General features: G+C 47.1%; 1 protein-coding gene across 1 annotated transcript in view; it reads left to right on the top strand.

The window, feature by feature from the left end:
* EPHX2 (epoxide hydrolase 2) overlaps window positions 1–19,107 on the top strand; it is a 189,902-nt gene that overhangs the window by 81,518 nt on the left and 89,277 nt on the right. The window contains exons 7-9 of the mRNA XM_030198674.1: window positions 283–378; window positions 2,033–2,111; window positions 3,343–3,377. Coding sequence (XP_030054534.1) covers window positions 283–378; window positions 2,033–2,111; window positions 3,343–3,377 — 210 coding nt within the window. The remainder of the gene's footprint in view (window positions 1–282; window positions 379–2,032; window positions 2,112–3,342; window positions 3,378–19,107) is intronic.

Genomic DNA, 19,107 nt, shown 5'->3' with positions numbered 1-19,107 from the left:
TTAGCGCGGGTCGATGCTAGCATTTACCAAGCAGTGAAACCCATGCTAGCTGCTTAGCTCAGCTAGGTAAAAGGATCTCTGAATTTTTTTCTTTTTCATTAGTTTTTTATTTTTTTAAGAATATCTTCAGAACGCTTATCCCTTTATGTTGAAGGTTAATCGAGGTTAATGATATAACACTGTACTGAGTTTTGGTAATTATACATGTCCTCCTGTGCATTGAAAAATCAGTCCCAATATGTGATTTTATTATTTTTTTCCCTGTGTTTGTATTTTCTTAAGCCAGGGGTCAAGCTGCATTTTGTAGAAATGGGAAATGGACCAGTGGTATGCCTCTGCCATGGCTTTCCTGAATGTTGGTTCTCTTGGAGATATCAGGTAAGACTGATTACCACTCTGAACCTAATTTTTTCACCATTACACAGAATTAGTTTAGCATGGTGGCTAGTGACTTTCACCATTACACAGAATTAGTTTAGCATGGTGGCTAGTGATTATATGATCGCATCTCTCCCTGATGAGAAAAAGCGGTAGAATAATGTTTAATTTAGTACGTTTGTAATGAAATGTAAAAATAAATCAAATACAAAATCTTAAATTGCTCTTTGACTATAGGGAAGGTGGACTGAGCAACTATTTTATAGATAGCTAGTGTTTTCAGAGGAACAAAACATTTGTTATACAACAGGTTAATAGAAAACCATATCTATCTATTAGGGCTGTACATTGATCTCAAGCGCACGATTAACCACGATTAAAGTGTCTAATCACACAGTTTGCCACATATTGTAAATGGGCACCATCTCCCTTTCTCCCCTCCCCTCCATGGACACCATCTCCTCCCATCCCCTCCCTTACCCTCCATGGGCACCAAATCATCCCCTCCCTTACCCTATCCTCCATGGGCACCATCTCCTCCATTCATGATCACCACTGTATCCCTTCTCTTTCCTTCCATCCCCTATTTTAAGCATCCTTCCCTGCCCCCCCCCCCCATCTCTCTCTTCCCTCTTTGTTCTGCCCCCCCCTCCCAATGGTTCACATCTTTCTCTCCGTCTTCTTTTCTTTTTTTCTGCTTCCTCTTTCTCCTATGCACCCCTCCCCTCACTGTGGTCCGCATCTTTCTCTCTGCTTCTCTTGTTTTCTGCTTCCTTTTCTCCCTTGTACCCCCTCCTCCTCCATGGTCTGCATCTTTCTCTGTCGCTGTGTTCTTTTCTTTTTTTCTGCTTTCTCCCCTGGCTCCTGCCCCTGCTGTGATCCACATCTTTCTCCGTCTTCTTTTCTTTTTTCTGCCCTGTCCCTCCCCCCCCACTATGGTCTGCATATTTCTCTGTCTTTTTTTCTGCTTCCTCTTTCTTCCATGTCCACCGCCGCCATGGCCACATTTTTCGTTCTGTCTTCGGCACCTCTTCTTACCTCTCCCAGCACGGCACTCCAGCAGGCCCCCTCTCCTCTGTGGCTCCTTCTCCCTGCTCCTCACAGCTGCAGGCTGCACTGAAAACAGCTTTGCTTCTCAACCGGCCCAAAACGTCTCTCTGTAACAGGAAGTTCTGAGGCAGAAATTCCTGTTACAGAGAGACGGCTGCGGGCAGGATGATAAGCAGCACTGTTTTCACTACAGTGGTGAGGAGTAGGGAGTCACATAAGAGAAGGGAGCTGCTGGAGTGCCATGCTGGGAGAGGTAAGAAGAGGTGCTGGCTAGTGGGGGAGAGGTGACACTGTTAATGTGTTAAAAATTTTAATGCGAGTTATTCATTTAACGTGTTAAATCACGTTATTAATATGTGATAAATGGACAGCCCTATTATCTTTCTGTATCAACAGTTGACGCAATAGAGATGGCCAGAAGTCAGTATAAAATTTTAAGTGTATTTATTAATAAACATTTACGGTTTTATACTGACTTCTGATCATCCCCACTCCTTCATTTATATTACCATACAGATCCAATAAAGATACCAAGGTCTTGATGTAATTTCAAAGTGGTTCCATTAAGGAATTTCCGTCTTTCCTGTTTCATTTTTTGTCCTAGATTCCTGCCCTTGCTGATGCGGGTTTTCGTGTTCTTGCCTTGGATATGAAAGGCTATGGTGACTCCAGTGCTTCGCCAGGTAATTCTTTGCAAACATTTACCTGCCACTGTGTGTTTTTCATTGATGACTATTTGTTCGTAAAACTTTTAGCATAAAAGAAATTGATGTGTGAACATGTTATGTCCCACGGAGTAGTAGCAATGAACCAAGAAGAAGGAAAAGGAAGGCTTGACAGGTGATGGGATAGACAATCAAACTTTATTGCTGCAATGCATAGGACTCGAACATACTTGAAGATTACAGCTAAAAATAAATGACTGATATATTTAATGAAATATCTATTAAAGTAACATGATGGCAGGCGTTTTATTAGGTACATACATTTTGTATATCGTTATAGCGATTAACCAGTGGTGGGACAACAGTCACAGTATTACACGACATCAGAGTGTACTAGTTTTCCTTAGATTTCAACTGAATTAAATTGGCCTGTTTACTTCTAGGAAAAAAATGAAGCAGAATTGCTAGTAATTTATAAACACACATAAGTGCTTACATGCCTTTATTACATAGGCTAAAAAAGATGTCTTCTTGCTCTGTTAACCTAATCATGAGCCTGCATATTTGATAAATGTGGTTAAATTGTAACTGTGCCTCTTCTGCACCCAAACTAGGAATGCCTATGCGTGGATGATGTAAAAATAGATGCACTCTTTTTATGTGTCTACTTTTTACGCGTGCATGGTATAAAAAACTAGCTTTACCCATGGAAATAGCGTTATAATTACCTCGCATCAAAGCCAATACAATGTCTTCATACCAAATAATTTTCCCTAGATAAATTATTTTTGGAAAGGCAATCTAAAAGTAGCCTATATTTTATACAGCTGAAATCTTCCTAGGTTCAACAAACACATTAAGCGAAGCCATTTTGGAGCTATATTTAGGTCGGGAGAGGACAGTATCAGTGTAGGTAGATCTGAAAATGCTGCCTGTGTTGTATTTCTTGAGAAGAGCATCTTGAAAAACAAAAAAGCATGTGTAAAGGACTATGGATGCTCTGTCTGCGGCAGTTGTCAAAAATTGGTGCAAAGACTACATGGACTTTGAAGCAGTGCAGTCAGTTTGAAACATACCCTTATAGCATTTGTTTAGCAGTATTAAAGAATTTATCCTTTTGTTACTGAAATACAGCATACACTCTTATTCTAGGTAGGATGCACACAGATTTACATTAATTATCCACAAACAGGTGTCTTTGGATGTGCTTTTGCATTCAATATTAAACTAATTATTGGTTTTCTTTTAGACATAGAAGAATATTCCCAAGAGGAAATGTGTAAGGTGAGGAACTAATCTAATAGTTTTGTCTATATAGACTGCTTAAATATCTTTTATAATTGCAAAATTATATGTCATTGAACATGATCTTTTTCAACACATTATCATTTCTGCACCTATGGGTTGGAGAACTATTTTGATGGTGAATGTATAAAGAAAATCAATCGATCAAATAAAATTGAACAGCATTTTAGAGTCAGAATGTATCTACTAGGTTCAGACCTGTTTCAAGATGTCTGGAATGATAATTTATTGAGGGGCTCTTTTACTAAGGTACACTGAAAAATGGGCTGCACTAGTGTAGGTGCGTGTTTTGGAAGCGCACAGATGAAGTTTTCAGCGTTCCTGTAAAAGCCTTTTTAAAACTTTTTTGCTGAAAATGGACTTGTGACAAAATAAAAATTGGTGTGCGTCCATTTGGGGTCTGAGACCTTACCACCAGCTGTTGACCTAGCAGTAAGGTCTCACACCGTAACGATGCGGTAATTGTCTACGCGTATAGAATGACGATTACCGCCCGATTTTTTTGCTGCACATCAAAAATGAAATTGCCGCAAGGGCTACGTGGTAGCTGGGCGGTAACTTAAAATTGACGTGTGTTGGGCACACATAGGTGCCTATCCAGCTTATAATTGAAAGAGAAAAACGCCTAGATTTCGACCCAAATCGGGAGATAGACGTTTATCTCACAAAAACGAATAAATCGGTATAATGGAAAGCCGATTTTGGACGTTTTCAACTGCACTCCATCGCGGAAGCGTACAAAGTTGATGGGGGCGTGGTGAAGGTGGAACTGGGGCGTGGTTATCGGCCGAGGAGAGATGGGCGCCTTTCGCCGATAATGGAAAAAAAGTATACGTTTGTAGCTAGAATTTAGGGCACTTTTCCTGGACCCTGTTTTTTCACGAATAAGGCCCCAAAAAGTGCCCTAAATGACCAGATTACCACCAGAGGGAATCGGGAATGACCTCCCCTGACTCCCCCAGTGGTCACTAACCCCCTCCCACCACAAAACATGATGTTTCACAACTTTTTATTTTCACCCTCAAATGTCATACCCACCTCCCTGGCAGCAGTATGCAGGTCCCTGGAGCAGTTGTTAGGGGGTGCAGTGGACTTCAGGCAGGTGAACCCAGGCCCATCCCCCCCCCTACCTCTTACAATTGTGCTGCTTAATGCTTAGTCGTCCAACCCCCCCAAACCCACTGTACCCACATGTAGGTGCCCCCCTTCACCCCTTAGGGCTATAGTAATGGTGTAGACTTGTGGGCAGTGGGTTTTGAGGGGGATTTGGGGGGCTCAACACACAAGGGAAGGGTGCTCTGCACCTGGGAGCTCATTTACCTTTTTTTTTGGTTTTTGTAAAAGTGCCCCCTAGGGTGCCCGGTTGGTGTCCTGGCATGTGAGGGGGACCAGTGCACTACGAATTCTGGCCCCTTCCACGAACAAATGCCTTGGATTTATTCGTTTTTGAGATGGGCGCTTTCATTTTCCATTATCACTGAAAAACAAAAACGCCCAGCTCACAAATTGTCGAATAAAACATGGACGTCTATTTTTTTCGAAAATACGGTTCGGTCCGCCCCTTCACGGACCCGTTCTTGGAGATAAACGCCCATGGAGATAGACGTTTTCGTTCAATTATGCCCCTCCACACGACTTAGTTAAAGGGCCCCCGAGTTTTCAGTTTGAATTTGTTTTGAACCTTTGATAAGTATAAGCTGTAAACAGAAGATTTCATAAATAGGTCAGTGAGTAGGATATTGTGTGACCTGAGTTATCTTCATAGTCAATCATTTTGTGACTCCATGCTTGATGGGTCACGAGAAATTTACCAGGCTTAGAATTCTGACTTTGCTGTACTTGATAAATTACAAAAAGTGGAAACGAATCTGAAACTCATCGGTGGTTGTCCAGAAACTATAATGAAGAGTCCAGTGAAACTCTATGGCATTATACAATTCTCTTTTTATGATGTAATTTTTTATAAAACTAGGAAAAAGACCTTAATACGCCCAAACGCTTGCTTCTGATTTTTCAGCGTCTTTAACTGGGGGCGTGGTGTTCATCCCTGGTCATAAAAACCTCGTAATTTATTTTTTCTTTATTTTTTTTTTATCATTTGACATATTTCTTTAACTTTATTTATCCTATATAAAAAAATCTTCATTACTTTATTTTAGAAAAAGGGTCTATCTCGTTTGACCATGTGTGTTGCTATTGTCTTTGCACTATAGACAATTTCAATATTTGAAGCAAAGAAGTCGAGCACTTATCTGTCACCTGACAGCGGCCACATCCATTTCACAAAATCGGCTTCTTCGGGGGCTGTGCATCGACATTTCGTACACCAAGGATAGTGTTAATCTATTTATAATAACATTTTATCCTGTTGGCAGTTGGCTCATCAGAGCTTCAAACACGATTTGTGTCGGAAGATGGGCGTCCTTCCCTTTTGAAAATAAGCAAGACAGTGGTAGTAGCAGGTCCAAATCCCTCTCCATTCCCCCCTTCCCCCACAGGGGTTCCCTAGTAGTCTAGTGGCACAGGATGAGAGTGGCCCCCATTTGGCTCTAGGTTTCCAAATGATATTGATGACATGGTACCTAGAAGGAAATGCCTCCTTTGACAATGAGTTAGCTGTTTGATCCTCATTTATATTTAGTCTTTTACATAACCTTAAGAAAATCTAGTACAGTTGTCTTCTGCTCAGAGTTATTTATGTTGGCCTTTTTCAGGCAGTTGGCTGAGTGCATATATAATAAAACTTTATTTATAGCCTGCTATATCTAGAAAAATTGAACAGAGAACAAACCACATATCCTCTGTAATGGTCCCCAGTCAAGCCCTAGAGGGAGCTGCAAGCTACTATGATTTTCAGGTAATTGGTGACTATGCATGAGGCAGATTTGTGTACAATGGAGGCAGCAATCGTCAGGTTTTCAAAGCAGCAACTAGATTGTGAGCCCTTGGGCCGCTGCCAAGGAGCGGCAGTGGCAGGCAAAACCACCCCACAAACTAGAGAAAAGGTAGAACAGGACTGGAACCCTGGACTGGAGTTGTAGCAGAGGCAAACAAGCTGGAACAGGCAGAGCAGGAACAGGTAGACTTCACCTGCACTTGACCGCCCTTCCCCAGGAGTTGAGCCCCTGGGTGCAGGCGGCCGGCAGGACTTACCGGACTGGGCAGGAACTGGATACCAACAGGAAACACACAAGAGAGTCGGGACTAAAAGCTGCCAGGCAGTCACTAAGATGGAAATGCAGACCAGAAACAAGACTAGGAACTAAGCAATAAAACCAAAGCTTAACTACACACAAACAAACAAGAACCAGGCAAGAACTCAGAATAAAACTGGACTAGGCAGAAGTGCACATAAGTACATAAGTAATGCCATACTGGGAAAAGAACAAGGGTCCATCGAGCCCAGCATCTTGTCCACGACAGCGGCCAATCCAGGCCAAGGGCACCTGGCAAGCTTCCCAAACGTACAAACATTCTATACATGATATTCCTGGGATTTTGGATTTTTCCAAGTCCGTTTAGTAGCAGTTTATGGACTTGTCCTTTAGGAAACCGTCCAACCCCTTTTTAAACTCTGCTAAGCTAACCGCCTTCACCACATTTTCCGGCAGTGAATTCCAGAGTTTAATTACACGTTGGGTGAAGAAAAAGTTTCTCCGATTTGTTTTAAATTTAATACACTGTAGTTTAATCGCATGCCCCCTAGTCCTAGTATTTTTGGAAAGCGTGAACAGACGCTTCACATCCACCTGTTCCACTCCACTCATTATTTTATATACCTCTATCATGTCTCCCCTCAGCCGTCTCTTCTCCAAGCTGAATAGCCCTAGCCTCCTTAGTCTTTCTTCATAGGGAAGTCGTCCCATCCCCGCTATCATTTTAGTCGCCCTTCGCTGCACCTTTTCCAATTCTACTATATCTTTCTTGAGATGCGGCGACCAGAATTGAACACAATACTCAAGGTGCGGTTGCACCATGGGGCGATACAACGGCATTATAACATCCTCACACCTGTTTTCCATGCCTTTCCTAATAATACCCAACATTCTATTCGCTTTCCTAGCCGCAGCAGCACACTGAGCAGAAGGTTTCAGTGTGTTATCGACAACGACACCCAGATCCCTTTCTTGGTCCGTAACTCCTAACGTGGAACCTTGCATGACGTAGCTATAATTCGGGTTCTTTTTTCCCACATGCATCACCATGCACTTGCTCACATTAAACGTCATCTGCCATTTAGCCGCCCAGTCTCCCAGTCTCGTAAGGTCCTCTTGTAATTTTTCACAATCCTGTCGCGAGTTAACGACTTTGAATAACTTTGTGTCATCAGCAAATTTAATTACCTCGCTAGTTACTCCCATCTCTAAATCATTTATAAATATATTAAAAAGCAGCGGCCCTAGACCCCTGAGGAACCCCACTAACTACTCTTCTCCATTGTGAATACTGCCCATTTAACCCCACTGCACAGAGCACACCCACATACCAGGGACCTTAGACGATGCAAAGGCCTTGAATGGATGCACACCACTTCCTTATCAAGGCCCTGACTGATGATGTCACAACAACAGGACACAGGCAGGAAGCATACTGAAGTAGAGAGAGGCTTAACACACACAGGTGCAGTATAGTGGAGTAATTAGAGCCATGCTGGAAGCAGCCAGCACACAGAGACAGATGTAACTCAGGAAGAACAGACAGAAGCCAGCTCAAAAGCTGACCACCAGAAATAAGGTGAGTCTGAGAGGGATCACGACCACAGTCATGACAGCAATCTTATTCATTGTGGTTATTCGGAATTCAGACTTGATTGAGGACCATTGTACTACTGTATTCGTGCAGCTCCAGTATAACAATCCACTCTGCATCTTTCACCTTTGTAATTCCACTGGCATAAGCAATTTTTCTCACTTTAAATCTTCAGACATCAGGAAATTATACTTTATTTCCCACACTTCTTGATCATTTCTAGTCCTCATATGTCTCTTAATATGCGCAAGGCTGGCATTACTTATGCCTCAAGGCTGGTACAATAAATTGCTTCTAAGTGTTGAGAACCCAACAGTTCATGATGTGCCTTGGCCCCGAGGCATCACATGCCTATGTGTGAAAACCAGGATGAAAGAATTATATTCTCCTAAGTGTTATAAAATGACCCTCTTTTTATTCAAATTCATAACAGGGTACCTAGGCTTATGTTAACAAGGCAGGAAGGCACCTATTTTATTTTATAAAGACACATGATGGTCCATTTTACATAGGATGTTGAGATTGGAATTGATAGGTATTGAAAAAATCCAAAATAATTTATCTTGTGAGGGATCATTAAATCAATAAATAATTCTCAGCACAATTAAGATGAATGATATGTTCTCATCTCTATTATAGTAAATTTGCAAATGCTCCAAATCTTCTAAATTATGAAGATATTAACTAAATAACATTGATTCTGTTTACAGGACCAATTAGAAGTAGATTCTCCCTTTATCAACTCTTTTTAGGGGAGTATAATGTCTACTTAGTTCTTCATAGGACCATAGTTTCTACTACTACATAGTGAACTATTCATAGTACAAAATGTGAACTTTAGTGCTCAGGAGGACCTGTTGCCGATATAGCTATGTTTTGCCTGTCTGCTTCAGGACAATGGTCTCCTGAAAAAGAAACTCGTAATGAAACACCATACTATAAAAACTAAAAATATGTATTTGTATTTCATTATTGTGACTATGACTCGTATTTAAAAACAAAACCTTGAACTTCTCATGATTCAACAGACAAAAATGGCAGCCACATTTATTTAAAGACATCTGATAGCTCAATCATGTAACTCAAAACCACCAATGAATTGAGAATTTGTCATATAATTTACATCCATTTAAGTTCCTTATTCAGTCCTCAGGGCTTACTGTATTGAGTAAAAATATCCATCGTTGTTCCTTATAAAGCATAGAAACATAGGAAAATGTAGGCAGATAAAGACCATAAGGTCTATCCAGTCTGCTGTTAAGCTCCCAGCCATGGAGGAGTGTGATAGGGCCCCCTCACAGCCTGTGTCCTGCCTTGCTCGATCTCTGCACTTTGACAGTCTGGAAGTTTTCTTTTTACCCTTTGCGTTCTGGGGTTTGGAATTCCACAAGGTCCTTTGCAATCCATCAGACCACAGGGAGAGCTATATTGTAATCCACAGTTATGGCTATCTCGCTCAACCTCTTCGCTTTTACAGTCTGGAGGTTTTCCCTCTTAGCTGTCCCCTGCTTGGGACTAAGACTCTTAGGTGGGTGTGGCCCCTCAGTGTGTCCCGTATTCCACCACCACTTCCCCCACTCGGCTCCAAACTCCCTCTGAAACAATCCCTCTCTGTGCTCTCCCTTCTCCCCCCCCCCCCCCCCCCCTTTTCTCTCAGGTTCCTTCAACTTTCCTGATTAGGGAGAGAGTCAGTGTTGCAGCACAAACCCCAATTTAAACAGTTCACTTTTATCACATCACAAACCCCAAGTTAAACAGTTCACTTTTCCAATTTAACCTTTTTTCCCCGTGTCCACCTATTACCTGTCCAGGGGAATGTAAGGGTCCTACCCTTTCACTGTCAGCACCAACTCCTGACAACCTTCCACTTGACCCAGGTTGAAACATTCGTTCCTTAATCCCACCTCTGATGCAGCCACCTTTTGCCTCCCTGCATCAAGCCAGAGAACCAGGCTGCCATCTGCCCTCTTAACTCTCTACCTTTTGCTTTGGCAAGAGCTGAGATATACATGGGTTCCTCTTCCAGGTTCTCCTCTCTCTCTTTCTCCCCACCGTCCCCTGATTTCCAATCCATGGGTTCTTCTACCCTGCCCCCTCCCAGCTGCTCTTCATTCCCCTGATTGAACTTACTCAGAGTGTCCTCCTTCCCATTAGCTTTCTGGGACTGGTAGTGTGAATAATTCTTACTTGCTGTACTCTGTGTCTCCCTCAGGGGCTGCTGGGAATTGTAGTCCCTGGCTCTACTTGGTGTTTCCCTCAGGGGCTGCTGGGAATTGTAGTCTAGCTCTCACTGTTTCCTCCGAGGAAGGTGACCAACTGCTTTCCCTAACATGGTGGATCCTAGGGGACTGGAATCTACGGCGACCACCCCTACGGTCGGACTGAGGCCACCCCGAAGGAGCTGTTCTCTCTCCTTCCCTTGCCATTTCCCACTCCATGTCTTCGTACTCTTCACACTGCCCATCCATGCCATCTACTCTCCTTATCATTCCCTTAGAGATCCTATGTACTTGCTCTAAGCTGTCTTGAAGTCAGATACTGTTTTTGTCTCCACCACATCCACTGGTAGGCATTCCACAAGTTTACCTCGCTTTCCATGAAGAAGTGTTTCCTCCGGTTACTTCGGAGTCTGTCCCCTTTCATTTTCATCCTATGCTCCCTCGTTTCAGAGCTTACTATGCATTTATGCCACATAGATATTTAAACATCTGTATCAGATCTCTCCTCTCCCACATTTCTTCCAAGGTGTATGTTAACTAAACAATTCTCTTGGTACTTGTCCGTATACTATTTAAACATACATTCTCCGAGGACAAGCAGGCTGCTTGTTCTCACGACTGGGTGACGTCCGCGGCAGCCCCCACCAACCGGAAGAAGCTTCGCGGGCGGTCTACACGCAGGGCACGCCCACCGCGCATGCGCGGCAGTCTTCCCGCCCGTGCGCGACCGTTCCCGCCAGTCTTGTTTTTTCTGCGCTGGAGAGAGTCGTGCGTCGCCGCTCTCTCTTGTCAGCCCCGGAAAACCGTTGCGTTTTCGCGAATTTCTTATTTTTTTTTTTGTTTCTGGTTCCCGCGCGTTCCGGACCCTTTTCTTTTTCTCGTTTAAAAAAAAAAAAAAAAGGTGAACGCTCTTGTTTTTCCCTCGTTTTCTAGCGGGGGCGTCGCGTTGCGGCCTTGTGGCCGCGCGGTCGATTTATTTTTCGAGGTGTGATTTACCGCCACCATCGACGACTTTAACTTCGCCGACGCGATTTTTCCGTCGATGTCCTCGAAGGTCCCGAGTGGATTTAAGAAGTGTGGTCGGTGCGGCCGGCCTATCTCGCAGACCGACACCCACGCTTGGTGCCTCCAGTGCCTCGGGCCGGAGCACAATATCAAGTCGTGCTCTTTGTGTCTTGGTCTCCGGAAACGGACTCAGGTTGCGAGGCAAGTTCTACGGGACCGTCTTTTTGGAACTTGCGCCGGCCCCTCGACGTCGACCTCGATGGCATCGGTATCGACGGCCGGTTCTTCGGTACCGGTATCGATGTCCGCGAAATCGGCACTGATGGCATCGACCCCAGGAGCACAGGTTCCGTCGGCCCGCCGGTCCTCCGGTGAGGGTAGGGGTGAGAGGCCGCGTGGGCAATCGGCCCCGGTCACTCCCTCTGCCCATGGCCCTCGGGACCGAACCCTGTCTGACCCGGTTCCTCGAGACCGAGGGGGATCGACTTCCTCCTCCTCCATTCCACCTGGCGCCGATGACGGGCACCACAAAAAAATCAAAGAAGCACCGTCATCGATTGCCTTCGATGCATCCGCCTCTCGGTGCCGGCGAGGAGTCGACGCCGAAGCGTCAGCGTCGAGAGGAGAGGCCCTCTTCGGTAGTGGAGGTCCCGACGCATCAGGGTCCCAGCACTTCGGTGCAGTCTCCTGGACCCGAGCAGCTTCCGGCACCGACACCTCTACCGGCCCCCCCGTCTTTCCCGACAGCGGGCCTGGACGAGTGCCTCCGAGCCATCCTTCCGGGGATCCTGGAAGGGCTGATGCGCCAGGCTCTGCCGGCGCCGGGGGTGCTTGCGCCCTCGGCGCCGTTGACTGTGGCGCCGGCAAGCTCTAGCCCGATGCCGAGGGCTTCGACACAGCCGCCGCTTGCGGCGCCGGTCTCGACCGCCACGCAGGTGGAGTCCCCGTCGATGGAGGGAGCTTCGTCCCCGCCGGCGCGGGAGTCCACCGCTCGATGACACCGAGGCCTCGGTGCCTCGACGTTGAGCCGGGCCCAGTTAAGGACTCAGCTACATGAGCTTATGTCCGATACCGAGGAAGAGGCCTCGTGGGGGGAAGAGGAGGACCCCAGATATTTCTCCTCAGAGGAGTCTGTGGGCCTTCCCTCTGACCCCACGCCTTCACCAGAGAGGAAGCTCTCGCCTCCTGAGAGCCTCTCCTTTGCCTCCTTTGTAAGGGACATGTCCATTTGCATTCCCTTCCCCGTGGTCTCTGTGGATGAGCTGAGGGCTGAGATGCTCGAGGTTCTCGACTATCCATCACCACCTAGAGAGTCCTCCACGGTGCCGTTGCACAATGTCCTCAAAGAGACACTGCTTCGGAACTGGATGAGACCATTATCTAATCCCATCATTCCCAAGAAAGCAGAGTTCCAGTACAGAATCCACTCGGACCCAGAGTTAATGCAGCCCCAATTGCCCCATGACTCGGCGGTCGTGGATTCTGCTCTCAAGAGGGCATGGAGTTCGAGGGATACCGCCTCAGCGCCCCCGGGGCGGGAGTCTCGCACTCTGGACTCGTTTGGGAGGAAGGCCTACCAATCTTCCATGCTCGTGACCCGCATCCATTCTTACCAGCTCTACACGAGCATCCACATGCGGAACACTGTGAAGCAACTGGCGGACCTGGTTGATAAGCTCCCGCCGGAGCAGTCCAGGCCTTATCAGGAGGTGGTCAGGCAGCTGAAGGCGTGCAGAAAGTTCCTGTCCAGGGGTATATATGACACCTGTGACATGGCATCTCGTGCTGCGGCCCAAGGTATAGTGATGCGCAGGCTCTCATGGCTGCGTGCCTCTGACCTGGACAACCGCACCCAGCAGAGACTGGCCGACGTCCCTTACCGGGGGGATAATATTTTTGGCGAGAAGGTCGAGCAGCTGGTGGACCAACTGCATCAGCGGGAAACCGCCCTCGACAAGCTCTCTCACCGGGCGCCTTCAGCATCCACCTCAGCAGGTGGACGTTTTTCCCGGGCCCGGCAGGCTGCGCCCTATGCTTTTGCCAAGCGTAGGTACACCCAGCCGGCCCGAAGGCCTCGACAGGCACAGGGACAGCCCCAGCGCGCTCGTTCTCGTCAACAGCGTGCGCCTAAGCAGCCCCCTGCGCCTCCACAGCAAAAGCCGGGGACGGGCTTTTGACTGGATCCACGGGAACATAGCCGCCCTCAAAGTGTCCATGCTGGACGATCTGCCGGTCGGAGGGAGGTTAGAATTTTTTCACCAAAGGTGGCCTCTCATAACCTCCGACCAGTGGGTTCTCCAAATAGTGCGGTGCGGATACGCCCTAAATTTGGCCTCCCTTCCACCAAATTGTCCTCCGGGAGCTCAATCCTTCAGCTCCCATCACAAGCAGGTACTTGCAGAGGAACTCTCCGCCCTTCTCAGCGCCAATGCGGTCGAGCCCGTACCACCCGGGCAGGAAGGGCAGGGATTCTATTCCAGGTATTTCCTTGTGGAAAAGAAAACAGGGGGGATGCGCCCCATCCTAGACCTGAGAGGCCTGAACAAATTCCTGGTCAAAGAAAAGTTCAGGATGCTTTCCTTGGGCACCCTTCTGCCAATGATTCAGAAAAACGATTGGCTATGTTCCCTGGATTTAAAGGACGCATACACTCACATCCCGATACTGCCAGCTCACAGACAGTATCTCAGATTCCGCCTGGGCGCACGGCACTTTCAGTATTGTGTGCTGCCATTGGGCTCGCCTCTGCCCCACGGGTGTTTACAAAGTGCCTCGTGGTGGTAGCGGCGTATCTACGCAAGCTGGGAGTGCACGTGTTCCCATATCTCGACGATTGGCTGGTCAAGAACACCTCGGAGGCAGGAGCCCTCCGGTCCATGCAGTGCACTATTCAACTCCTGGAGCTGCTGGGGTTTGTGATAAATTACCCAAAGCCCCATCTCCAGCCAACCCAGTCTCTGGAATTCATAAGAGCTCTGCTGAATACCCAGACGGCTCAGGCCTTCCTTCCCGAAGCGAGGGCCAACAACCTCCTGTCCCTGGCTTCGCAGACCAGAGCGTCCAGCAGGTCACAGCTCGGCAGATGTTGAGACTTCTGGGTCATATGGCCTCCACAGTCCATGTGACTCCCATGGCTCGTCTTCACATGAGATCTGCTCAATGGACCCTAGCTTCCCAGTGGTTCCAAGCCACCGGGAATCTAGAAGATGTCATCCGCCTCTCCACCAGTTGCCGCACTTCACTGCTCTGGTGGACCATTCGGACCAATTTGACCCTGGGACGTCCATTCCAAATTCCACAGCCCACGAAAGTGCTGACGACGGATGCATCTCGCCTGGGGTGGGGAGCTCATGTCGATGGACTCCACACCCAGGGTCTGTGGTCCCTCCAGGAAAAGGATCTGCAGATCAACCTCCTGGAGCTCCGAGCGATCTGGAACGCACTGAAGGCTTTCAGAGATCGGCTGTCCTGCCAAATTATCCAAATTCGGACAGACAATCAGGTTGCAATGTATTATGTCAACAAGCAGGGGGGCACCAGATCTCGCCCCCTGTGCCAGGAAGCCGTTGGGATGTGGCGTTGGGCTTGCCAGTTCGGCATGCTCCTCCAAGCCACATACCTGGCAGGCGTAAACAACAGTCTGGCCGACAGACTGAGCAGAGTCATGCCACCGCACGAGTGGTCGCTCCATTCCAGAGTGGTACGCAAGATCTTCCGAGAGTGGGGCACCCCCTCGGTGGACCTTTTCGCCTCTCACACCAACCACAAGCTGCCTCTGTTCTGTTCCAGACTTCAGACACACGGCAGACTAGCGTCGGACGCCTTTCTCCTTCATTGGGGGACCGGTCTCCTGTATGCTTATCCTCCCATACCTTTGGTGGGGAAGACCTTACTGAAGCTCAAGCAAGACCGCGGCACCATGATTCTGATAGCGCCCTTTTGGCCCCGTCAGATCTGGTTCCCTCTTCTTCTGGAGTTGTCCTCAGAAGAACCGTGGAGATTGGAGTGTTTTCCGACTCTCATTTCGCAGAACGACGGAGCGTTGCTGCATCCCAACCTTCAGTCCCTGGCTCTCACGGCCTGGATATTGAGGGCGTAGACTTCACTGCGTTGGGTCTGTCTGAGGGTGTCTCCCGTGTCTTGCTTGCCTCTAGGAAGGATTCCACTAAAAAGAGTTACTTTTTCAAGTGGAGGAGGTTTGTCGTTTGGTGTGAGAGCAAGGCCCTAGAACCTCGTTCTTGCCCTGCACAGAACCTGCTTGAATACCTTCTGCACTTATCAGAGTCTGGCCTCAAGACCAACTCCGTAAGGAATCACCTTAGTGCGATTAGTGCTTACCATTATCGTGTGGAAGGTAAAGCCATCTCTGGAGAGCCTTTAGTCGTTCGATTCATGAGAGGCTTGCTTTTGTCAAAGCCCCCTATCAAGCCTCCTGCAGTGTCATGGGATCTCAACGTCGTCCTCACCCAGCTGATGAAACCTCCTTTTGAGCCACTGAATACCTGCCATCTGAAGTACTTGGGTCCAAGAAAACAAAGGGGCAGACGATCTGCAAACTCCAAAGTGGAAACTGTACAAAGCAGATCGTAGATAAACCAAAGAGATATTTTATTAATATGATAAAAGTAAAATATGCATACAATAGTCCGTACAGTTTCCAATCTGAAGTACTTGACCTGGAAGGTCATTTTCTTGGTGGCAGTTACTTCAGCTCGTAGGGTCAGTGAGCTTCAAGCCCTGGTAGCTCATGCTCCATATACCAAATTTCATCACAACAGAGTAGTGTTCCGCACCCACCCAAAGTTCCTGCCGAAGGTGGTGTCGGAGTTCCATCTTAACCAGTCAATTGTCTTGCCAACATTCTTCCCCAGACCGCATACCCGCCCTGCTGAACGTCAGTTGCACACATTGGACTGCAAGAGAGCATTGGCCTTCTACTTGGAGCGGACACAGCCCCACAGACAGTCCGCCCAATTGTTTGTTTCTTTCGACCCTAACAGGCTAGGGGTCGCTGTCGGGAAACGCACCATCTCCAATTGGCTAGCAGATTGCATTTCCTTCACTTACGCCCAGGCTGGGCTGGCTCTTGAGGGTCATGTCACGGCTCATAGTGTTAGAGCCATGGCAGCGTCAGTGGCCCACTTGAAGTCAGCCACTATTGAAGAGATCTGCAAGGCTGCGACGTGGTCATCTGTCCACACATTCACATCACATTACTGCCTCCAAGCAGGATACCCGACGCGACAGTCGGTTCGGGCAGTCGTTGCTGCAGAATCTGTTTGGGGTGTAAATCCAACTCCACCCTCCAGGACCCGCAATTATTCTGATCAGGCTGCACTCTCAGTTAGTTGTTCTTCGTAGGTCAATTTTCTGTTATACCCTCGCCGTTGCGAGGTTCAATTGACCTGGGTTCTTGTTTTGAGTGAGCCTGAGAGCTAGGGATACCCCAGTCGTGAGAACAAGCAGCCTGCTTGTCCTCGGAGAAAGTGAATGATACATACCTGTAGCAGGTGTTCTCCGAGGACAGTAGGCTGATTGTTCTCACCTACCCTCCCTCCTCCCCTTTGGAGTTGCGTTTCATCATTTTTGCTTGTCATTCAACTGGCGGGAACGGTCGCACACGGGCGGGAAGACGGCCGCGCATGCGCGGTGGGCGTGCCCTGCTTGCGGACCGCCCGCGAAGCTTCTTCCGGTTGGTGGGGGCTGCCGCGGACGTCACCCAGTCGTGAGAACAATCAGCCTGCTGTCCTCGGAGAACACCTGCTACAGGTATGTATCATTCACTATATCTACTTAGGGCAAGCAGTCTCTCTACTATATTGATAACTATAGGATAATAGAGGAAAAGACTTCAGAAACTCGGTACCAGTTGACCATGCTTTTAACAGGACAGCTGACCGCTCTGCTCTGCTTGGCTAAATTTGTGCTCACGCTGGCGAGAATCCTCATTAGTCTAAAAAACCTCTAAAACACTAGCAATGGTTATTTTTTCATTTTTTCATATACATGCTGTGCAAAAGAAGTACTCTAAAAGTACTTAGCTGTGGTTTGTGCTGGAGTAATAATGAATGTCCGCACCCAACAGCGAGCTCCTGTTTTGATCTACGCTTCTTAAGGAGCCGGACCGTACATCTCTTCACAGCACCTGCAACAATGAAAATATTATCTTAAAACCGGTTATCTTCTAAGAGAGAAGAGTAATCAGCTATAACTGCTACGCGAAACCTGTAGTCCCCGCCCAACATCAGTTGTTATGATTAAGACAGCTGGCGGTTTTTGGAAGGTGACTACAGGTTTTGCGTAGCAGTTATAGCCGATTACTCTCCTCTCTTAGAAGATAACCGGTTTTAAGATAATATTTTCATTGTTGCAGGTGCTGTGAAGAGATGTACGGTCCGGTTCCTTAAGAAGTGTAGAGCGAAACAGGAGCTCGCTGTTGGGCGCGGACATTCGTTATTACTCCAGCACTACATTCAAAGCGGTTTACATATATTCAGGTACTTATTTTGTTCCAGGGGCAATGGAGGGTTAAGTGACTTGCCCAGAGTCACAAGGAGCTGCAGTGGGAATTGAACTCAGTTCCCCAGGATCAAAGTCCACTGCACGAACCACTAGGCTACTAAAATAACTTCTATAAAATTACTTCATGCTTAATATATGTGGTGAGTCAAATGGGCACAAACTTAAGTGACTTTAGAATAGGCTTGTTCAGGGGAGGAGTTTGGGTGGAATGAGGTGGAGTTAGTTTATGCACGTACTTTATACAATACACACGTACTTTTATGTACTTAATTTATGCCTTCTCCCAAACAATTGTAAATATCTGTGGGGCTCTTTTACTAAGCTGCGCAAGCGTCTACATGCACCAAAATGGAGTTACCGCATGGCCCTTGCGGTAATTTCATTTTTGGTGCGCGTCCGCCGTGCACACCTGAAAAACATTTTTTTTCTGGCACGCGTCAGGTACGCGCGCCTAGTGGCATTTGTTGCGCGTAGGTCATTACCGCCTGGTTACTGTGTGAGACTTTACCGCTAGGTCAGTGGCTGGCGGTAAAGTCTCAGACCCAAAATGGACGCGCGGCAATTTTATTTTGCTACACGCCCATTTGTGTCAAAAATTTTTTAAAAGGCATTTTTTGCAGGTGCACTGAAAAAATGATTCTGCGCTTGCCCAAAACACACGTCTACACTACCGCAGGCCATTTTTCAGCACACCTTATTCAAAGGACACCTGTATCTTTAATGCAGGGGTAATTTCTACAGGATGTATGATAAGACATTCTGACTCTGTAAAATACTATCGAGCTCATTTTTGAAAGAGGATACCCATCTTTCAACATAAATCGGAAGATGGGCGTCCTCACAGGGTTGTCCAAATCAGTATAATCAAAACCAATTTTGGACGTCTCCAACTGCTTTCCGTCGCAGGGACTGCCAAAGTTTAAGAGGCATATCGGAGGCATAGCGAAGGTGGGACATGAGCGTGCTTAACACGTGGATGTCCTCGACCCATAATCGAAAGAAACAAGGACGTCCCTGACGAACACTTGCACTACTTTACCTGGTCTTGTTTTTCTTACGACCAAGGCACAAAAAGGTGCCTGAAATAACCAGATGACCACTGGAAAGAATCGGGGATGACCTCCCGTTACTCCAGCAGTGGTCACTAACCCCCTCCCACCCTCAAAATATGTCTTTAAAAATATTTTGTGGTAGCCTCAGATGTCATACTTAGG

Source organism: Microcaecilia unicolor, chromosome 3, assembly GCF_901765095.1.
Source record: "Microcaecilia unicolor chromosome 3, aMicUni1.1, whole genome shotgun sequence".
NCBI lineage: Eukaryota > Metazoa > Chordata > Amphibia > Gymnophiona > Siphonopidae > Microcaecilia > Microcaecilia unicolor.
Note: the sequence above shows the minus strand (reverse complement) of the source record. Positions and strands in the feature narration are given on the sequence as shown.